General features: G+C 45.9%; 1 protein-coding gene across 3 annotated transcripts in view; it reads right to left on the bottom strand.

The window, feature by feature from the left end:
* The window catches only part of IRF2 (interferon regulatory factor 2), an 86,267-nt gene that overhangs the window by 12,525 nt on the left and 49,755 nt on the right, over positions 1 to 23,987 (bottom strand). For all 3 annotated transcript variants that reach the window (XM_050792358.1, XM_050792357.1, XM_050792356.1), the window contains 4 exons: positions 18,719 to 18,818; positions 17,782 to 17,958; positions 17,417 to 17,463; positions 7,441 to 7,558 (listed from right to left, as the gene is read on the bottom strand). In XM_050792358.1, the coding sequence (XP_050648315.1) occupies positions 7,441 to 7,558; positions 17,417 to 17,463; positions 17,782 to 17,958; positions 18,719 to 18,818 (442 nt within the window). The remainder of the gene's footprint in view (positions 1 to 7,440; positions 7,559 to 17,416; positions 17,464 to 17,781; positions 17,959 to 18,718; positions 18,819 to 23,987) is intronic.

Below are 23,987 nucleotides of genomic sequence, written 5' to 3'. Positions count from 1 at the left end.
CATAGCCCCGGCAGCGTTTCATGTTGTCACTGTTTATTTTGGCCATTCTCATAGGTAAGTAATGATATTTCATTGCCATTTCAATTTGAAGATCCCTAAGGTCCTGCCCTAATTTTAAACGAAACTGACCTCATACCACTGTCAGTTGGATGAAATGTCCCTGAAAATTAGCTTCAATAAATAAAGGTGAAGAAATAATTCCCAAGGTCCTCGTATATGTTATTTTAACATTTTATCCCACAAGGATGACAGAGAAAGCAGCGTTATCCTGTTATAGATGAAGAAACTCAGGCACAGAGAGGGAGAGTGACTTGTCCAAACTCACACAGCTTGGAGTATATGCGGTGCTCTATGTTGCTGACATTTTCTCACCAATCGGCAAAGTATTCAGGTTAGAATGCATTCCAGTCTCCTTGAGACGCCAGGCGTCATGGAGAGGCTCCTGTTTTAATCACTCCAAGTATTTTATTTTCTGAAGTATTCTTGTTTATAAACAGGTTCCTGTTTTAATTGCTTTCTGTGGAGTGATAAGCACATTATCTGATTGCTACGCAGGGAAGGTTTTAGAGGGCAGTGGCAATTCATAGGTTCTTTAAGAAAGAAAGGAAAGGCACAGAAGAGGCTCAGACAGGGGATTTGGGGCTGTGATAAGAGTCCAAAAGCCACAGCATACAGAATGGAAGGAAACCGGATCCTGTTTAGGTTTTCCTGGGGGGGATAAAATTAAAGAAAAGGCAGGCAGGCTCTATATGGCAGGCAGATCCCAAGCCTGTTTATTTCATCCTTTGGACTATCCTATTTGAGGGTGACGACATCAATTATGCAGGTCACTAGACACAGACTGACGCTGACCTACACTGACCTCTCTCAAGTTTCTTCTGCCTCTTCCCTCCAAGTAAAATAAAATGGCAGGAAAACAAGATAACGTCCTGCCCTAGCCCAAGTCCTAAGAAGCAGCTGGTGGGTGGAGGTAGAACCCAAATGGGTGAGTTTGAGGAGGGAGGGCACAGTGATGCTTTGCATACTAAGGCAATGAAGGCCTTAGATAAATGTGACTTAAGGCGAAGCCATTTAAACTTCCAATACTTCAAAACTCATCTCTCCTTTGCATGTTGCTCCTAATAGAAAGACAGCAAGCTAGCTGGGACTACAAACAATGGCAGCAGCTCAAGTATCCCCCTAGTCAGATCCCTTTGTTCCAACCAGGAATTCTTTCTCTCACTGCTTTTCCCCATGACATCCAAGTCGGTTATTCAACTAACAGAGATTTATGGAACACCTGCTTTGCACCCCTGGCCTCCCAGGGCTAGAAGGAGCAGCGGAAGATCGATGCAGTCAAGCATCCGGCTTGTAAGAAGTTCATAAACATGGCTATAGGCCAGCAACTAACCATCTAGAGAGTAAGTTTAAGGCCGTGAACACAGAAAAGAAAGAAAAGAAAAAGAAGGGGGCCATACGATGGAAGCTGGAGAAGTGGGGTGTTTTTTCTAGTTGGAGGAATCAAAGACTTCAGTGAGGCAGTGGCACAGGGGTGGGGGTTGAGCAAAAGGCAGCATGCACCATGCCCCTGACTTCTGGAGTCCCTTCCTGACCCGCCAGCCCAGACCGGCCTCTGTCCCCTGGGTGCCTCTCACTCACTGTCCCCGTCGCTCGGCCGAAACTACAACGGGGCGTGACCTTGCGACACTTCTGGACTTCCGGCCTTGTGTTGCTGGTTAATTCTATATACCCGTATGGAACTTTGAACTGGTCAATGGCATCTCTCCTCAATGAAAGCATGAACTTTCTGTGTCGTCATGACACACACTCACAACTCCCACCAGAGAGGCACTCAGGGACTCTCCCCTGAATAAATGGACACGTGAAGGGGCCGAGGCTCACTGACTGGAGCCAGAGAATGGACACATGAATGGGCTGAGGCTCACTGACTGGAGCCAGAGTCGAGTCCTGCAGGAGACTGTGACGATCTGCAATTACGAGATGTGACGATTAATGTTTTCTAGAAAACGTCAAGACTTCTGGCAAGCGGACTCTTGAAGCCTTTGGAAAGTGATAAAGACAGCCGGCTGCGGGTGCGAGGGCTGGGGGCCAGGGAGGAAACGTGCTGGGGTGATGACAATGTTCTGTCTTGAGTATGGTGGTAGTTACATCCCTGAGTGCATCTGTCAACATTTATAGGACTGTATGCCTTAAAAGGGGTGACTTCTACCGTATTTCACTTAATACACATGACCTGGGATAAAAAGTAGATAAGCATGTCCACGCAGATTTTAGGTGTATCCTGAATGCGGGTGACCAGGACAGAAAAGTCAATCTTTGTTTTCTGGGCTAGGATCTGGATACCAAGTTAATATAATGATGTTATCTCTCAGGCCAAATTCCCCCACAGGCGTGTGCTGTTTGATGCCCTGGTAAAGGACAATGGCTTCTCTCCATCCAAACATCCTGGGTACTTTAGAAACTTTCCAGCTCCCGAGTGAAAGCCCATGAGAGAAGCAGGGAAACCCCAGTATCGAAATGCTCTCTAGATGAGCATCAACACTATCACCAACCAGTCTCTATCTGTGTCTCTCTCTGTCTCCTGCCATGTGAACTGATTTCCCTGAACCGCTCACAGCAACACTGACTCCTGACAGCTGAAAAGACGCATGAATAACAAACTTACCTGCTACAGCAAATAGAGTCAGAAGTGGCACTCCTCTGGGTACTCAAGAGTGTCCTGACTGATAATAATGACAAAACCTGACTTTCTGAGCACCTATCTTTGCCTCTACCTACCACCTCCCAAGACCTCACAGCCCATGAGGAAGGCACAATAGTGATCCCCATTCCAGACATGCTGAAACAACCGGACGAGACATAACCACATAACTAATTCAAGGTCAGACAGCCAATCAGCAGCAGAACCGGGAGTCAATGTTAGCCTTACCTGACTCCGAATTTCAACTCTTTACAATATGCTCTCCCTAACAGAGAGAGTTAATGAAGTCCGAACTGAGCTACTGTTGGCTTTCTTAGCCCCTATCAGCATAAAAAACTTTTGAATCTCACCTTAGTGAGTCTTCAGGCTCATAACTAATAGTGACATTTCTTTTCAACAGTTCTCTCTTGTGTGCTAGGAAAACTCTCAGTTAGAAGAAGGAGAAATCCACCAAGTTTCTCCAGTTTATTGAAGTCAGCACATCTGAAAAGAGTCACCCACAGGAATGCAATTTTAACTGAATCTAGTTGCTGAGAATTATAACAATATTATTTATGGCTGGTTACCGATGAACCAGTTTGATTCCTTAAAAGGTCATTCTTACTTTATTAGCCATTGTTGACTTAATGTAGGTCTCCACCTGAGAAAGCAGCTTGCTCCCACGCCTCAGAGAAAGTGCTTAAAAGCAGATTATTAGAAACAGAGGGGTCCTTGGAGGGGGTTTGGTCCTACCATTTTACAGCTGAAAAAAGCTGAAACCCAGAAGTCAGGTAGATTGCTAAGGTCACCCAAGTAGCTGCAGAGTCAAGAATGAAATTGATTAGCACGCATATAAAATCAGGCCATCAGCAGGGCCTCACGCAGGGAACTTCCCCCCGCCCTTCTGAAGGTTTCAGGAGTTAAACTTCACACCCGCCCTGATGACACAGCACAGATGGAGGCTACTTTCTTAATCAAATGTATTTTAATATGATTTTGGTAATATCATAATCATATCATTTTACCCCCTTCTAGCCCCAGAGTGATGTATCTGTACATTCACTTCATCCTCACAGTAACTCTGTGAGATGGGCCAGATCCGTATGATTATTTCCATTTTCTATATAATTTTAAATTTTTCCATTTTATAAATAATTATATATTATTTCCAATCTATCTAGACATTGAATTTCAAAAGATTAAGGAGTTTGCCCAAAATCACATGGTAAATAAAAAACTTCAGAAGCAGGTCTAGAACCCACATCTTTTGACTTCCAATCTCGTGCTCTTTTGGTATAAAATACAGCCATGATTTGATTTAGGCACTCGAGAGCCATGGTGGGAGAGACAGTCACCGTGGGGTCGGTGATTCAGAGACAGGGATCTGTAGGTGCCTGGGCCATGCTGTCCCTGACTACAGGCTGCACACACCTCACCAGGGTGACAGAGTGCAGTAGTAGGCAACAGTAGGACAGGGCACCGTGCACCCTGCACCCCGTGAGAAAACAGCATCTCAGGCTACTACACGAAGGGAAGCACAGGATGTATCCCAGAAAAAACTCAGTAGAGGCCGGGCGCGGTGGCTCACACCTGTAATCCCAGCACTTTGGAAGGCCGAGGCAGGTGGATCATTTGAGGTCAGCAGTTTGAGACGAGCCTGATCAACATGGTGAAACTCCGTCTCTACTAAATACAAAAAAAATTACCCAGGCATGGTGGCACATCCCCGTAATCCCAGCCACCTGGGAGGCTGAGGCAGGGGAATCGCCTGAACCCGGGAGGCGGAGGTTGCAGTGAGCCGAGATCGCGCCACTGCACTCCAGCTTGGACAACAGAGTGAAACTCAGTCTCAAAAAAAAAAAAAAAAAAAAAAAACTCAGTAGAGGTAACCAATGTCTCAAGGGTCAATGTCTCAAAGGGAGCAGAAGTGTGGATGAGACGTGTTGGGCTAGAGCTACACCTCCTGTTGGAACTGCCACATGTCCACTCCTCACTGTGCCCTGTGGACAAAGCCTTTGCAGCTGCTCCACCAGAAAGAGGCCCACCACCAACCTCACTGTCTCCATGAGCAGCCACAGGGAGCTGAACTTGTTCAGAGTAATTCAAGTTCAAAGACAGGTATGAAAGCGGTGGGCAGGGCCCAGGTTATGCCAGACCGCGGGGACCTGGGGGAACTCAACTCCTTTTCTTGGGGTCAGTGGTGACATGATGACACTGGCATTCTTTATTCTGTGAGAAGAATAAATGGGGGGCAGAATGGAAGCAGAGCCCAGCTGACAGCCAAGGCAGGCCCACACACAGTGTCTGCAACAGAAGGGATGGACTTGGGAAGTACGGTGAGGGAAGACAGGAGGAGGTGACAGTTAATTATAAATGAGGTGGTGGCAGCCAGGGAGAGAAGGAAGAAGAAAACAATATATAGCATCACAAAAAGATGACAGCTTTCTTGAGTAAATAAAAACTTCTTAAGGCTGAAAACACAGCAGCCCAACTCCACTGCCCAGGTCTCTCAGTTGGCACCTGGTGACTGAGGAGCGGCCCCACAGTCTCACCTCAGTGCCCAGGCGCTCCAGGTCCAATACAGCCAAGAATAAAGTATGTTGTTGTGGGTTCTGTGTCTGGGCATATTGCAATGTAAGGGTTCACATCTCATATGGTGTTTCATCTTGCTAAGAGCGTTCTAGGGGTGTGGATAAAATCGAATGCCTTGTCTCAGGCCCCTTCTCCTAAGGGGTGAACAACTCAGCTTCCAGGAGGAAGGCATGGGCACGGCTGACAGCATAGGTGATCTCTTAGAGGGGGTGCCCTCCATCTAAAGACTCACCCAGAGTTACTTTTTAATCTTTGTTTTTTTGGCAGTCTCCCTCTATCACCCAGGCTGGAGTGCAGTGGTGCCATCTCGGCTCAGTGCAACCTCCACCTCCTGGGTTCAAGCGATTCTCCTACCTCAGCCTCCTGAGTAGCTGGGACTACAGGCACCTGCCACCATGTCCAGTTAATTTTTATATATTTAGTAGAGACAGGGTTTCACCATGTTGACCAGGATGGTCTTGATCTGCTGACCTCGTGATCCACCCACCTCGGCCTCCCAAAGTGCTGGGATTACAGGCGTGAGCCACTGTGCCCGGCCCCAGAGCTACTTTTTATCTTATAAATAAAATTTCTATCTGAAGCATAATAAAACATGGCAAAAATAAGGGGAAACAAAGGATATGGGAAGAGATGAAGACCCAGTGCCACAGCCCTGTGTCACCTCTGGCCATCCTGAAACCATGGCAAGTGCTGGGGCCAGAGTCTGCCAACCTTGAGTTCAACTGGGTGGCCCTCACAGGGACCCTGACACTGGCCAGTAAGCTGTGGATCTGCTCTCCTGCGCCTTCGGGAGCCCATGTTGATACTTGGGTTTGCAGGCCTGCCTTAAAAAGCTGCTTGAGTTTTACTGTAGATAACGACAGGCAAGCTTGGAAACAATCACCAAAAAAAGAATATCCTATGGGGGCACTTTGGGCAGCCAAAATTAAGACAAAAATCCCAACTCCGTGACTTCCTAATTGCCATATGTCTAGTCCCTACAGACTGCTCTATTTACTCCAGAGTAATGAACAGACTCTCTGGTTTTATAGCAATCTTTGCTTTATTAAAGGGTGGGGCTGTGTTTTATCAAGAAACACAACAGGGTTACAGAGCACTGCCTAGGCCGGTCAGACAGAATGTCCACACCTGCAAACTTTTTACACTGCCGGGGAGATGGTTTCAATACAAAAAAGCACTGCTAACCTCGGCAAGAGGCCAGCGGAGGCCTGTCAGGACAATCCAGTATGCTGCTGGCTTCTTCCGCTTCCTAAAAACAGAAGTCGCCACGCACACAACAAAAATTCAATGCTAAAAGAAAGTAAAAATAAAAAGGAGTTTTTTCTTCTCCTTCCCCTTAAAGGGAAAGCAGGCTGAGGTCTTCTGGGCACCACACCTGTGCATTTGGCCACACGGGAGAGAAGGAACATCAGATGACATGTCTTCATTGTAAAGACCCTGCCCTCCTCGGGGGTGGGCACAGCTAGCTACATCTGGAAGTTGTTCAACTGTCACGAAGGAGGGAACACACTGCTCCTCTGAGACCTCCAATCTAAATTTGGTGCCTTGGTTTTTCCCTCTCCTTTCTTTTCTTTTGCAGTATCTACCACACATGGTAACACTGCAGTTATCTGTGGGTGTCTTTGTTTACTATCTGCGTCCCTCCATGAAAAAAGAAATCGGGCCTCCTCCATCTATTTCCTGCTCCTAGTACTGAGTCTGATATACAGAAGGTGCTCAAAAACATCTGCTGAACTAGAGTGGGCCCTTTGGCAACACGTCTCTGTGCCTCAGTTTCTCTGTCTGCCAGGAAGCAGCTGCCGAGAGGACTCGTGAGGACCGTCTTCCCTCTCCTTGGTTCCCGAGTTAAAGAAATACCCTTTTGTCCATGTGAACCAAATAGTGAAAGACTGGGATTGCTAGCCACGAGCCGCCGGGAAACAAACATTTCTCCTGGGAGGTCACCCCAGCCTTCTTCCACGGAGACTGACCCGTCTCAGTTCCTTTATCTGATCCTCAAAAGCCTTCGTTTCTCAGCCTTGAAATCCGGGGGCTGGAACTTGCATTCTGAGATGATTCCAAGACCTCCTCCCACTGACTATGTTATTTGAAGTTCACTGTTTTACAAATTTTAGGCCCCAGGGGGCTGCTCGTATGTATAAAAAAAATGAGATGTCAAAACAGTTTACCTATGATGTTCACCGTACTATCCACTTCATTTTTTATAGTTGAAGTCAGGACCGCATACTCAGGAGAAAGATCACTTACTCCATTACTAAGCCCCAGAGATGACTCAACTGGTTCTTGCTAGGAAGAAGAAAAGAAAAAAGAATTGAGAACACTTCCTTTCCCTCCCTTCTCTTAGCTGAAATTCTACCCTCGGCCTACTTTCTTTAATGCTAGGGTCATTCATGCTCAGCTGCCGAATACATTCATTCCCTGCTTCTTTAAGCTGGCCTGTTTTAAAGCACATTTCTGCACACGGTACACTGCTGGGTATTCAGCTCCTTCCATTTTCCTTCAAGGAAACGGTACCGGCCCATCTGGCTCGCCTTTAGGAAGTGCTTCCACCTGCAGACAACAGCTTTGGGGTTGCGCAGAGCTGCATCACTGTCTCTGTAAAATGCCGCACTGTGTGGATTCCACATTCTCCTCCTCTGAGGGAGTGCTCAAAAGAATCAATGCCTGGCTTTCTCCTAAGGGGGGAATCATGCCACCTCTTTCACAGTTATTTCTTAGGAAAAGCTCTGCCCCAATGACTGGCCCAAGAACAGGAGCCTAGGGGAAGTTGTAGATGAATTCTCTGCAGATAAGTTTTGCCATGGCCTCCGGCCACCTGAGGCCCTGCACTGGATGGTTGGCTGATCACAAGGGCCGTACCCTGGCCTGAGCCCAGCCAGGCTACCCCATACCATGGGGTTTACGTAACTGCCCTTCAGGTGGCTGAATATCCCATCCAGCCCAAGAATTCTGCGCGCGCACTAATGAAATAATGAGAACAAATTCCTTCCCCTTATTGGAGCTCTGAATGTGTGCTTTTTTCAAGTGCACCAGAACCCTCCATTCCCTTGTACTAAACAGCTCTGCAAAAGCCAGCCCTGAGGTGCCTGTTGCCGTTCAGCTCTCAAGGTAAGCTTGCCTCTGCTGCTACGATAGCAATCAAGTCAGACAAAAGCCACACAGGACAACACCCAAGGAATCCAAAGCGGAAGAAGAGGGTGGAGAGCAGAAGGAACACAGGACTGGAAGCAGAGGATCATGCAAGTAGATGTGACTGCGTTTGGAAAAGTCAACAGCGGTCGGCTCTGAAACATGGTGGGTGTTCTCATCAGTTTATTTATACACTAGCTGGAATCAATCCCCCCAAAATCCTCAAAAAGTCACTAACGGAAGGAGGGGAAATAACCTCCTCCTTCATAATCCCACCTGGCAAACTCCCACCTCAATAACATGACTTCAAAGGCATCGCTCCACTGTATAGCTCGGTTTTTAAATAAACGATACGCTGCCTGCTTTACCAGATGTCCCGAAGGTCCAACGTAAGGGCAGGCCCAGAACATCCATCCCTACCGGGCACGATTTTTACTCCTTCCTCCCCCAGCATCTTGCATCTCTTCTCTTACAAGTTCTAAAGAAGAAGTCTGCCCTTTCTTGGGTCAAGCACGGTGGCTCACCCTGGAATCTCAGCACTTTGGGAGGCCGAGGCTGGAGGATCGTTTCAGCCCAGGAGTTGGAGACCAGCCAGGGCAACATAGCAAGACCCTGTCTCTACAAAAAATAAAAGCATTGGCCGGGTGTGGTGGTGCATGCCTCTTGTCCCGGATACTTGGGAAACTGCCGTGTTGGGAGGATCTCTTAAGCCCAGGAGTTCGAGGATGCAGTGAGCTATGATTATGTCACTGCACTCCAGCCTGGGTGACAGAGTGAGAGCCTGATTCTTAAGGGGAAAAAAAAGCCTGCCCTTTCTGGGAAAAAAAAACAAAAAAACAAAAAAACACTTGCCTGTGACGTGGGTGAGTCAGCAGGTTTTCCCTTCCTTCACGGCCAAACTTCCGATCCCCCGCCTGCCTTTCCGGACTTGGCCTCTCCACCTGGGCCCCCATTAGTTCCTGCGGTCTCGCTTCCCCTCCACCTCCAGAATCAAGCTCCCAGCGGGTCTTGAGAGCTCAGGCTTTGGAATCAGAAGGGCCTGGGGCAAAGTCTGGCACCTCCCCTCCTCACTAGCTGCGGCTCCTTATCGAACCTCTGTAAGCCACCCTAGGGCACCGCGGACAGTTGTAAACTGAGGACAATAATAGGACCCACGTCATAGGGATAAGGTGAAGATTAAATGAGCTAACCATGTACATGGCACTTATTAGTAAATAAGTACTCACCATTACCAAAGGTCACCAACAAAACTCTGCTCTCCCAAATCCAATGGCCTTTTCTCAAATCCCTTCCCCCGGCCCCATACTCTGACCTCTGATGGACCGTGCTGTCCCTCCATGGCCGCCTGGACTGACACTGCTGCAATTCTCCACTTCTCCGACAGCAGCCTCCTTTCTCAATGGCGTCCTCAATGACCCTGGTCAGTTTCCCTCCCCCAAGTCATGCCCCACCTTTCACTCTTCCACCTCCATTTCTTCAACTCCCTCTAAAAGAACTAAGCACAGGCCTCTGAAGAAGTGACGAGAGAATTGCTCATTTGTATGGGTTTCCTTTGCTGTCTGACCTTATTTTTTTATTCATTCTGTTTCTAGGTTTCTTATAAAACTAATGAGGCAGTCAGGCTTGCATATATTTAAAAAGCTAAATTAATTCTGATTTCTCCATTGAAGACCTCTAAATGTTACACATTATCTACAGTTTAATTAGTGACAAGTGATACTTTTATCACTTGAGAAAACGATGACTCAGAGTCTAAATTAATTTTCCAAGATCATGCTACTTTTAGCCTGCAGAGACACCGGAACTGAACTCTGTCCTTGGTCACGAAATATGGTTCAATTCCAGGAGCTTTCTGTCTTAAGAAGCCCTTGTATCCTGCCCTAATTCCAGTGGAGACTGAGACACTCTTTTGAACAGTGTTCTACTCTCTCCATACTTTTTTCTTTTTTTCTTTTTTTTGAGACGGGAGTCACACTGTCACCTGGGCTGGAGTGCAATGGCGCAATCATGGCTCACTGCAACCTCCACCTCCCGGGTTCAAGAGATTCTCCTGCCTCAGCCTCCCAAGTAGCTGGGATTACAGTTGCCTGCCACCATGTCTGGCTAATTTTTTTGTATTTTTAGTAGAGATGGGGTTTCACCACGTTGGCCAGGCTGGTCTCGAATTCCTGACCTTAGGTGATCTGCCAGCCTCGGCCTCCCAAAGTGCTGGGATGATAGGCATGAACCACTGCACTTCTACTCTCTCCATTCTTACCCTGTATCCTGCACTGACCACTTCTATAATGGCATCATATATTCCACCGATGGAGGCTGGGAGAGACTATTCCAAACACTGTGTTACTCCCTTCACCCCACTTCAAAAGAAACCGTCATTTCAAAGCTATCATCTCACTGATACTGTCACTCTGGACGGACAGTACAGTCAATGGCACAGTAAAATGGAGCCAGCACCTCCTGAAACGCCTCCATCCAGAGTGCAGAACAGGCCCAGGAGAGAAGGATCTTCACGAAACAGGGTCAAAATTTTTGACATGATTGGAGGTAGAAACATCTAAATCTAAGCTATATTAAAAATCCAAGGATCTCAAATGAAGAAAAGGGGTGTGGAGTTCTATATGTAAAATGAACATAGAGATCCTGCAGCCCCTGAACAGCCTTCACCCGCAGCCTCTCCTGGACCCCCGATGCCCCACTCCTGCCCTGGCTCAACTGCCTCCTGCTTTGCTGCACCATAACCTGGCCTGGTGAATCCTGGCCAGGATTCATGTCTCCTCTTTCTGCTCCCTTTCTCACTTTAGATAGAGGCTCTTCTGTAAATCAAGTAACCCACAGCTTTCTTGACTTTTAATTTTCTCAACTTACTCCAAAGATTAAAAAAAATAAAAAATAAAAAAAGAAATAAAAGACCCCGCTTGGGTCCAGACTCCTCCACGGTGCATAAACGCCGCCAAACATTTATGTTCAAAACCTTTGCTCTAACTATAGAATCCAAGGTTTGGTCTACACGGGGGCATGAACTCTGCCAAACACTGACGCTCAAGAACCTTTGCTGTAATTACAGAATCCAAGGTTTGGTCTATGGTTTAAGGGATTTTAAGCAGAAGCAAACTGGCAAAAGAGAGAGTTCAGGGGCAGGAGCACGCTTCTTTAGACCTGTAAAATAATACACCTTTAGCTGGTCTTGAAGCTACACAAGCTGAATGGGCTTGGGGATGGACCAGAGTTAGAGGACAGCAGAGGGACTCCCCTCTGCTCCAAGCCTATGCTGTCTCAGCCCTGTGCTAATGCCCCTTGTCCCTGAAGCCCTGTTTAATGGGCCTCCAGCCCACCTCCCACCTTCCAAAATGCTCTAATTCATCTGTGCAAAGCCAATCTCTTTGAAGCCAGATTTAAGAACATCAAATTTAAGGGCATCTCTAGGTCTCTGCTAACAGAACATGTAGGCTGAGAGCTGGACTTCACAAGTAGGTCAGGGAACTGGACCCTGGCGAGTGCACGCACCCAGCACAGAGGCTGCAACGCCACTGAGAACAGAAGCTCTCGTAAGACAGGCTGGGGCCTCCTGCCCGGTCCCAGAACCACCTTCCTTCCACTCCTTCCTTAGAATGAGGCCATCGTCATTCTCTTCCTCCCTTCTCTCACTGCAGCTTCTCTCTTGACTTTTTTCCTTAGCTCGCTTTTCTCTGCCTCTTCTCTGCAGGCCTTTGTCTGCATCTCACACAGCTTCTCTCTTGGAGAAGCCATCAGTGTCCAAATCTACCAACGCCATTCTCAAGTAAATGACCACACATCTGCCCATTGGGCACTCACTCAAGTGCTACGCTCTCCAGCTTTCTAGCTGGCATTTACTTTCAGGGCTCTCTGTCACTTCAAAGGCAGCATGTCCAAAGCGAAACACCCTCTCCACAAAACGACCTCCATTCCCAACACTCCCGTCTGAAGGTGCAAGACGCAGGGACCTCCTCTTTAGGCCACTCTTATCTGCATCCTCCGTACCCTCTTCCACTTTCTGGAGAAACGTCTCCTCCCTCCATGCCAGTAGCACCAGCTACTGCCTTTCCACAGCAGTGTCTCTGCCCCCACTCCTTCCTATCCTGGTGAGAAAGGCCTCCCTTTCACACCAGTTCCCTCCTGCTCTAAGTGTGCTCGAAGGAGTTCAACTGCGTCTCATCCCATAAAACTTTTCAAATTGGGCTCGGAGGTCCCGTTCTGAGCCACCACTGGGAAGGGAGGATCCCGGGCAGGCAGAATAAGCCTGATAACCCGCTTCATCCAGGGCATCTCTCATCTTATCTGTTTTTCAAGTGAGTTGCTGGCGTGTGTTTTCATTTGATTACAATTTAAAAACTGAAGACCTCTTCCAACCAGTGAAGGGATCACTCCAGTAGCAGCCCTGCCAGGGAGTGTCCCGTGTTTTAATCCAGCTCATGTCACTGTTAGAGCCAACAACTCTATGAGAAAGAGCAGCCGAACCCCTATCTGCTTTTCTATAACTTCCACCCATAGGTCTGCGCTCAGAACGAATACAGACCAGGCCTAATCTTTTCCAAGCGACTTTGGCAGCCCTTCCCAATTCTGTCTCCTTCATTACACTAACACTTTGATCTGGAAGCACTTTGCAGTTTCAAGGTACGTATGTTTCAGCCGCAAACAACCCTCCGAAGCAGGAAGCACCCATTTCTATTCGCCTCACCTACACGCCTGTATTTCCCATTGTCCCCTCGCACAAACTTCTGCTCTAATTAAGCCAGTTTCCTGTCTCATCCAGGAAAGACAAACCAACTCTAATCTCCAGGCCTTCATTCTTGATGCCCCTAGTGTGGGGGAAGGACCATGGTTTGACCCTGTCCACCCCTCAAGGCCTGGCTTAGGCCCCAAAGGCTACAAGGCACCCGGTGGACAAACCTGGATTCAAATCTCAGCTCTGTAAAGCAATGCAGCCTTGGGAAAATGAATCAGCTTCTCTGTGCATCCATTTCCTAAATGTCTACAAGGGAAACGACCTGCCCATCACAGGGAGAACTCAATGAGACAATAATCATAGCTGGGAACTTGGAATCAGCTGAAAAATATCAACGAGCACCCCTCTGTTTTAACTACTTCTATCCTTATTGTTCTTGGCCTTGTGTGAAGTCTCACAGAGCAAACCATTCCATGATATTTTCTGAAACATATGTATGCACTGATGATGTAGCATCCAGGATTTCTCACTATTGTTTTTCTTTCTTTTTTGAGGTGGGGAAGGGGTCCTGCTCTGTTGCCCAGGCTGGAGTGCAGTGGTGCAATCATGGTTCACTGCAGCCTCGAACTCCTGGGCTCAAGCCATCCTCCTACACCTCAGCCTCCTGAGCAGCTGGGACTACAGGCATGTACCACTGTACCCAGCTGTTTTTCTTGTTTTCACTTCCTTAGATATCCAGTTACTGCTGCACAGGTGGGGCTTAGCTCAAGGAAAACATGGTTCACTGAGTATGCAGGGATATGCTCACAAAAGGAAATGTCAGAGGATACTGAGGCCATTTCTGCACATACCACATGGCTACTGGGCCTTGGGTCTCCCAGTCTCGGGGAGACTATTTGTTGGGGGACATACAGCATGGAGATGAATCATGAGTGACCCCAAGAAAATTCTAACACTTGGCCTACATGTCGTAAACAGTTTGCTAATTAAAACTTCAACTTGAATTGAAGATTGGGAAGAGCTTGCTTCAACAGCAAATTTTCATACCTAGTTACCACATGAAAGACAAATTTCCTCAGAAGAAACCTGCTTAGTGTATCCGGTTACATATTTGGATAGACTAAGTAGGTTTAGTATATTTGCACAGGGTATATTAACTCAGTCCCTGGGTGTTTTGATATACAATTAAAAGGTAATATATTAACAGCTAGTAATTGTCCTCTGACTTTCCAATTCCAGACGCCCTGGGGAGTTCACTTTTCAAACACTCTACAGAGACAGAGTCCACACGATGGCTTGAACAGCCAGGAAGCACAGAACTCGGGAAGCCCACTGGCCTCTTCCGAGCTTCCCTGCTTTACCGTACAGCACAATGCAAGTAGATCGAAATTCCGAAGTTAGGCTGTGTGTAGGCCTAATGAATCACCTGCCTTCTGCTGAAGGAATCAGGTCCTTTCAAAAGAAAAGTTTCAGGTGTCAATCCTATCCTCATGGCACAAGGATTTCATGAAACACACTTGGCTAAGGTGGCTCTTGACCCACATGGCTGCACGTAAGGGGATCTCTCACTTACTTCCCTGGGCCAGGATGGTCAAGCCCACCTAGGACTGTACCTTCCACAACTTGCTCATTTTAGGGCCATGTGAAGACACTGCTGGTGCCGATGTGGCTGCAGAGATCCCGGACGAACGGGACCACCACGTGGCAGGAACTACTAAGACGGACATTTCCTCGCATTGCCACATCCCTGAAAGAGGACGTGCCTTTCAATCCAGTATGTGTCCTGGTTTCATTGGAAGCAATTTTTCTAAGAGATACACAAAATAACAGTGCATCTTAGCATCATTGGCATCTGGCGTTCGATGGAATACAGTGGATGCATGTGAGCAACGTGTGCTGAAAAGGCAACATATTTCTTCATTAACTGTGATTCGGAAATTAAATCTGCATCCTAATGGAAAACCCCTCACTCCCACCCCACATATCCTACTTATTTATGCATCTATTTAGTCAACAAACGCTGATGCATCTATTCAGTAATCAAATACATATTAGTGGTCTGTTCTGGGCCAGACACCGAGCTAGATGATGGGAAAACAGTAGTAAATACGATTCAGTCACACTTGAAATTGTAGCAAATTCTCACACATTGGTGAGAAAGGTATACTTTTCTGACTAAATATCATGAATCAAAATGTAGGCCTTAAAAATACTAAGTCGGCCAGGCTCACACTTGTAATTCCAACATTTTGGGAAGCCAAGGCAAGAGGATCACTTGAGGCCAGGAGTTTGAGACCAGCCTGGGCAACAGAGTGAGACCTCACCTCTATAAAAAAATTTTTTTAATTATCCATGCTTAGTGGCACACACCTGTAGACCCGACTACTAGAGCGAGGCTGAGGCGAGAGGATCACCTGAGCCCGGGATGTTGGGGCTGCAGTGAACCATGATCGCGTCACTGCACTCCAGCCTGGGTGACAGAGTAAGACCTTGTCTCAAAAAAAAAAAAAAAAAAAAGATCTGTGAGAAATGATATGGCTAACAACTAGGTTTGTTCAATTGTAAAAAAAAAATATATATATATATATATATATTTTAAGAGGTAATATAGGAGAAACATATACACTTAAAAAATACTTAAAAGACATTCAAAAACCACATGTGAATTGTATATGGGTCTTAAGTAAACAAACCACGTGAAAATTATAACATGTATGAAACAACTGAAACTCTGAACACTGGCTGGATATTCACTGATATTGAGAAATTACCGTGCACTATTTGAGGTACAATAATGACATCATGGTATTTTTACAGAGCACTTATCTTTTAAATATATATACTGAACTATTATGGAAGAAATGCTATGAGATTTGGGATTTGCTTCAAACATTATATTAAGCTGAACTATAAAGAATTGTTTTTGGGCCGAGTGCTGTGGCTCCCGCCTGTATTCCCAACACTTTGGGAGGCTGAGGTGGGAGAATCGTTTAAGGTCAGAGGTTCAAGACCAGCCTGGCCAACATGGTGAAACCCCATCTCTACTAAAAATACAAAAACTAGCCAGGCGTGGTGGCGTGCGTTTGTAGTCCCAGCTACTCGGGAGGCTGAGGCAGGAGAATCGTTTGAACCCGGGAGGCAGAGGTTGCAGTGAGCCAAGATCGCACCACTGCACTCCAGCCTGTGCGAACAGAGTAAAACTCTGTCTCAATTAAAAAAGAAAATAAATAAATAAATACACAAATTATTTTTGTAAGTCAAAAGTGGTTGAAGGGCTGCAATTTCATGTTAGAAGTCAGGAAATGGGAAGAGCTATTGATGAAGCAAAACTGGCCGGGAGCTGATTAAGGTTAAAATTAACCTGAATGATGGCCTATGAAGTAAATTTTACTCATTTGTCTCCTTTCTATGTGCATAAAATCTTTCCACAATGAAAAGTTAAAGCACAATCAGGCCTTTAATACAGTGCAATATTTAAATTTAGTTAAAAATAAAAAATAGTGAAAGTGAAACTGAAAGTATCAGTGCAGAAATACGCTGCCTAAATTTCTTCATCTGCAAACGGAGGCCAGCGAGCTAGACAATCTCTCTGAGATCCCTGGGTCTGTGGCTGCAGTGTCTGCTCTCTGCTCAGCCACTGAGGTTTGTCCCCAGTTTTGCGGGGCATATTCAGCTCTTCTCTCACTGTTTACCAAGGGCCACCTCATCTGTGCACAGAGACCCTCAGACCGCAGGGGACTTCAGACCACACAGCCTCGTGAGAACTCACACACACACGCACATCCCACGGGAAACCCTTGTGGGGTGCGAGCGATGCAGGGGGCAGAAGGCAGTCATTGAGAGCTGTGCTGATGGAGCGCTGAAGCTAACCACTGGTCCCCCACCGAAGGGCCCGTGACGGATGTCTGTAACATACAGTTCACACATTTTATAGAGGTAGAGAACATTCAATACATACTAACGTATATTTAATAGCCTGAAAATATGCTTAATAGTATGAGCCACAAGCTGTTGTGGAGCTTAACTGGCACAGAATGACCGCTGGCAACGGCCGTGGTGGCCAGATGGAGGCCGCAGCCTGCCGAGCACAGTGAGAATCTGTGACTTCATTCATAAATTTCCCAGGGAAACGGGATGAGGCAGGGCCCTGTGTACCTATGTCTGCAAGTGGATACATGCCGAAGAGCAAACATGTAAAGCGCAGAAGACACGAGCAAAGGAAGAAAGATGACACACTCCGCAGAGGTCCTGTGACTCGTCTTTACGAGGCAGAGTATGAGTCATTAATAGGAACCCAACTTTGGCTTTCTCTCTGAAACACCCAAGATTACCTTGATGTGCTTAACTTTGTCTTCTTTTTCTGTCTTTGGTTTCTTTCCTGTGGCAACAAAAATGTAGTTTTGTATTAATTCATGAAGGGCCTCCAGAGAAACATTTCCCTCAAATTAAATTCTTTCTGAAACTCTCAATGAACTTGTTGCTTTACTCTGTACATGATCAAAATTCCACATGTATCTTTTACTGCCTTTGGTGAATTGAGAGTCTTGTTTCCAAGCCAGGTAGGGGCGGAATGATCCCCCACAGCATGAACAGGCTATTCTACCTGCGAAGTGACTGCAGATGTAGAAATGAAGAGGTCACGAAGGCACGATGACATAAATTGAGTGATCTTGTTTTAGTCTGTAAATGCCTTTACCTTTCTTAGAAGGCCGCTCCGATAGGGGCAGCATTCGGTAGACCCTGAAGGCATTGTTTCCTTTCTTTATGCTTTTATCCTTGACTTCTTCAATATCAGGCAAGGAATTCATGGCACATCTGAAATTCGCCTTCCATGTTTTGGGATCAGGTTTATCTACTCCTGGTTGATGCTTTCCTAACAAAAGAGATAAAGATTAAGAAAGAGAGAGAAAACATTAGATACAGAGGAAGAAATTTCTGGAAACACAGTATTGCTGGTCAGGCAGTATGAGGAAACCTTTTCACTCCAGGCTATACCTCCAGTGACCAATCGTCCTGGTGTACCTGGGGGTGAGAAGGTTCTTGGGATGTGGGAATTTTGTTTTTAAAACTTGAACAGTTCCAGACAAACTGGGACAAGCTGGTCACCCTGGTTCTACTGAACAGCTTGAGGAAACTATAAATGCTGGAAGAATGGAGCACCAGCGTAAGAAAAATACAGAAGACGGAGAGGCTGCAAAGTCAACAGGCAGAGGGAACCTGAGTGCCTCTTTTTCATCTGACGCTCCAATAGAGTCCATTCCTGTAAATAGCTCCCTATGTAAATGTTGTAATAAATAAATGTATTTCTGACTACCTTTTGTAGGGTAGATAAATTTGATCAAAGTTCATGGCATCAGAACAAATGAGTTTCTATTCCCCTGGTAACACCTAGGGAACTTCTTAGAATACCACATTTATAGGAAATTGAAGGACTAAGAGTCTACGAGATGAGGGGAGCATTACTTCTGACGGCTGTAGTTTGCACCCCATGTGTCCTGGATGTGCCTAGCAACAAGTCACAGGTTTTTCACAGCCATCTTCATGAGGTCATAAGCCAGGATATTTTATGTGTAATAAAAACAAAACTAAGCAAGAGTGCCTGCCTCTATAAACGCCGCAGGGAGTTTTAGTACCTGTGTGGATTGCCCAGTTTCTAAAGAGTGGTGCGTCTTTTTCCACATCCCACCCATGTCTAGCCGCATGCATCCAGGGGATCTGAAAAATCTTCTTTTCCTGAAGGGAAAAAAAAAAAGGTAAAGAACAACCGCAGTCACGGGTTTTGACCCACCACTGCAAAAGGTTGTGAAGGTCTAGCCAGCAAGATTCCCCACCAAGCATCACTGAATGTGTTGACTGTTGACAAGAAAATCTACCGTAAACCAAACCCACTTCCCCCGCTGGATCCCAAATCCTGACAGCCTACCCCAAGTGACAGTCAGTCCCATGAAGTCTTGCAGAGCAGGAATGTTTTCCAAGGTCAAAGGTGATGATTTGGGATATGCCAGTGTGTTCCATTATTTGTGCCACTTTTCTGTTTTTTAATTTTCTTTTTGGAGACAGAGTCTCGCTCTGTTGCCCAGGCTGGAGTGCAATGGCACGATATTGGCTCACTACAACCTCCATCTCCCGGGTTCAAGAGATTCTCCCACCTCAGCCTCCTGAGTAGCTAGGATTACTGGCATGCGCCACTACACCTGGTCACTTTTTGTATTTTTAGTAGAGACAGGGTTTCACCACGCTGGCCAGACTGGTCTCGAACTCCTGACCTCAAGTGATCTGCCCGCCTCAGGCTTCCAAACTGCTGGGATTACAGGTGTGAGCCACCACACCCGACCCTGTGCCTCTTTTTATAAAACCACAGAAAAATGGCCACCTACTGAAACTTCTAATGCTTATTCTTATAATTTATTCTCATCATTTGGTAAATAGTAACTCCAGCTATCTTCAGTAAATTAAAAATGAGACAACTTTCCAAAACCCTTGATGCTGCTACAGAGAAGTCGGGTGTATCTGGGCCACTGTCGCAGAAACCGAGTATCTCCATTTGCCTATGCATCCAACAGAAATAGAAAGTAATGCTGGAATCCCCGCGGGTCCACCGCCTGCAGGAAATAGCAAGGAGTGCAAACAAAGAGGTAGCGGTTATGAGATGACACATTTTCTGGAGAAACATCTCTCAATACAATCCTTATATCAGACTATCTCTACATCTCTCTCAATGTAACTGAGGTTTGTAATTCAAAACTGCCTCAAGCAACCCTGAAAAACAAATGATTGGAAATTGGAAACGCATGGTTTACTAAGAAAGCCGTCTTCTGAGTGAAGCTACAGATGAGGAACCTGGCCCAAGCAGCTCCTGTGGCGGTAGCGGCAGGTGCTAAGGTCCCACTGGCACTGTGCATCTGCCTACACGTCCACATGGACCTCAGGTACTAAGGTCCCACTGGCACTGTGCATCTGCCTACACGTCTACATGGACCTCAGGTACTAAGGTCCCACTGGCACTGTGCATCTGCCTACACGTCCACATGGACCTCAGCTTTGTTTTCCTCCTACAGCCTCCTGAGTGAGGTATATGTTACGATTTCCATTTTACAGCTGAAGAAACCGAGAAGCAGATTTTAACTATTTGGTCAAGGAACTTGCAGGGTAGTAAGTGTCTAAGTTCAAACTCCAGGTCATGCAACTCCATATACTATTACTTAATCACCCACTCATTATCTCCCAGCTTTTAGATTTGGAAGAGTCCCTGTCCTATGACAGACCGGTTGAGACCTGGATTCTGTAGATTAAAGCCCAGGAGGCCGTACTCTTTTAAAGCTCTCAAGGCAGTTCTGGTAATTGCCAGGTATGCGGGTCCCCGCACTAGACGCTGAGGAAGGAGAGGAAATGTCAGCAGGGGTTTCCACCTCTTCGGTCTCACACAGTGACATGCAGAAAGGGTCCAGCTGTCCCCAAAGAGACTCAGCACCTCTCCACAGAACCAATCACAAAGCCAGAACTAAGACTATTTCAGAACATTGGAGAGTTTCCCAAAACCTGTTAAAAGGAAAATTCTACCATCTTCTAAAAAGTCAGTTATTAAAGGAGAACTGAAAGTGAGAGACTCTTTTCAGAAATTCCTTGGTGTTCATTCTGTACCATCCACAGACAGGGCTCCAGGTTAGCCAATTTCAAAAGACAGTGATCAGAAAGGGGCTGAGTGACATCTGATGCTTTAATGTAGATGAAATCGACAGCAAAATCACTTAATGCCATTTATTGATGTTCACATGAAAATGAATACAAGTGAAAATTGATTTCAGTGAAAGAACTTTTCCTGAAGTGCACGCCCAGAATCTAAAGCTTTATGCTTAAACACCAAGATTCTTAAGAATTTGCTGTTGCACTTTTTTCTAGATCAAAGGAGTTCTAGGGTGACACAATCTGAAATCTAACTTGCAAGACACAAAATTGATACCGATAAAGTAGATCTTTTTAAGCATCTGCACGCATGCATGCATATACATACACACACACACAACCAAACCTAGTCCCACAGAAACCGCAAAAGTCTTGCAACTACAAAAGCGCTGACCGAACCTAGCAATTACCCACTATGGATCCTCCTGAAATGTGTGACAGGCCTGAGTAGACTGGAAGAGTTCGGATGTTTGTCCCCTCGAAATCTTGCATTAAAATGTGATCGCTAGTGTTGGAGGTGGGGCCTGGTGGGTGGTGTTTGGGTCATGGGGCAGGATCCCTCATGAATGGCTTGGTGTCGCTTTTATGGTAATGAGTAAGCTCTCACTCCATTAGCTCCTGTGAGAGCTGATTATTCAAAAGAGCCTGGCGCCTGCACCTTTCTCTCTTCCTCCCTCTCTTGCCATGTAATGCCCTTTGTCTCCCATCCTGAGGCCTTATTAGAGGCAGATGCCAAGGTCATGCTTCTTGTACAGCCTAGAACCCTGACCCAAAGAAACCTCTTTTCTTTATAAATTACCCAGCCCCAGGTAGTCCTTTATAGCAACACAAAACAGACTAACCCATAGACATGTCTCCAAAAACAGATACACAAATAACAAACGCTGGTGAGGATGTGGAGAAACTGGAATGCTCATACATTGCTGTGCGAATGCAAAACAGTGCAGCCAACTCTGCAGAAAAAGTCTGGCCATTCCTCAAGAAAGTGAAACACAGAATTACCTGATGACCCAGTAATTTTACACCTGGATATACACCCAAAGAATTCTAAGCCAACATTCAAACCAAAACTTATACACAAATGCTCATAGCAACACTACTCACAAGAGCCGAAAGAGAAACAACCCAAGTGGTCCATCAGCTGACGAATGCACAAACAAAATGTGGTATATCCATACAATGGAATATTATTCAGCCACAAAAATGAATAGAGTATTGACACATGCTACCATGTAGATGAACCTTGAAAACATTATGCTGGGTGAAAGAAGCCAGACACAAAAGGCCAAATATTGAATGATTCCATTTACATGAAATATCCAGAAAAGGCAAATCCATAGAGACAGAGAAGAGATTAGTGGTTGCCACAAGCTAGTGGGGAGGGAAATGGGAAGTGACTGCTTAATGGATATAGCATTTCCTTTTGGAGGGATAAAATGTTCTGTAACTGGACAGTGGTGATGGCTGCATATTTTTTAAACTACATGTCACTTTTCACTAGTTTTTCATATTTCAGGAAAAAAAAGAAAAGACTAATAAACTTATCAGAAATATCTTTAAAATCGTATCACAGATTCTTTTTTTTGAAGAAGACCATATGAAAAGGTAAGAGAAAGCAAGATTCATCTTAAAACTGAAAGAGATTCTGACCAGCAAACATTCTGGTCACAAGCTGTGTGTTCCACGGGACATGACGGTGTTGCTATGTGTGTGTAGACCCTATGACGTCAGTACGTGCTAGGTGTCCCATCCCCGAGTGACCAGTCCTGCACATGTGGTGGTGGTACACGCTGTGCATGGATAGACGCCCCATGCCAGGGCCCACCGTTTGTACATGTGTGCAGAACTCTGCCCATCTGAAGGAAGGCAGGAGAGATGAGCACTGCTTGACTTCAGAAAAGCATCTGAGATTATCTTGAGCAATGTAGAACAAAAATGTTCCTTGGCCCCACATGGAAACTAGTTCCGTTATCTCCTCTGCCTCTTCTTCCCCCCAGCATTTGCAAGATGTTCCAATTACTGTGCTATTTTTGTTTGGACTCCTTACCTCAGTCAGAGACAGCCTGATGTTTACACAAACACAAGTCTACTTTCAAAGTGAAAACGAGGGAAAGGTCTGATGATTCCCCTGCCTTAGTGCATGGATCCAGGAGGATCTCCCCCAGGAAATAAGAAATCAATAACCCCACCAGTGTTGGGGGTCACACGGAGCTGTGAGAGAAACTGGGACCCCGGATGTGGCTGCCTCCTTCCTTCCTCAAGAAATGGCCCAGGGAACCACAAGCAAGCACGTGGACAAACCCAAAACTAACCTGGTCTCAACAAGTCAATGGCAAGAAGGAAAAAAACAGAGGTTACTGCCCACAGTCAGCAGAGACGTAGAGTCATAAACACGAAACACAGCCTGTGGACAGCCTTTGAATTCTGATTTGAACAAATCAACTGTAACAAGATTATTTGGGAATACTCAAGGCATTTTGAATATGAATGGAGCAGTGATGATATTAAACAGTATTAATTTTGTCCAATTAACAATGGTATATTGTGGATATATAAGAAAATGTCCTTATGTCTTACAATGTACACTGTCAGGGAGTTGCCTTAAAATATCACACAGATACAACAGACACACACACACACACACACACACAAAGATAAGGCAAAATATTCATACATCTAGATGCAGGCATATGAAAATTTGCTGTCCTATTCTTTTTTTTTTTTTTTTTTTTTTTTTTTTGGTCATTGGGCTACTCAAATATGCTATGCACATTTGCAAATACCTATAACCAAAGGCAAATGGCCCAGCCAAGGCCTCATTCATAAGCTGATTATAAAGCACTTTTCCAAACTTCCTTGCTGTTCCTTCAGAGGAATCCAAGGGACCCATTCCATTCCCACCCTCCTTCAAACTTATTAAAAGTAGGTGCTATGGTTTGAATATTTGCCCCCTACGAAACTTATATTGACATTTAATCCCCCATGTGGCATGACTGAGAGGTGGGGCCTTTAAGAGGTGATTGAGTCACGAGGGCCCTGCCCTCATGAATGGATTAATCCATTCAGGGATTAATGGATTAATGAGCTGTCATGGGGGTAGGATTGTGGCTTTTTAAGGGGAAGAGAGACCTGTGTTCGCACACTCGTCCCCCGCACCAGGTGATATCCTGCACTGCCTCAGGACTCTGCAGAGGGTCCCCACCAGCAAGAAGGCCCTCA

This window comes from Macaca thibetana, chromosome 5, assembly GCF_024542745.1.
Source record: "Macaca thibetana thibetana isolate TM-01 chromosome 5, ASM2454274v1, whole genome shotgun sequence".
Lineage (NCBI taxonomy): Eukaryota > Metazoa > Chordata > Mammalia > Primates > Cercopithecidae > Macaca > Macaca thibetana.
This window is presented reverse-complemented; position numbering and strand designations above follow the sequence as displayed.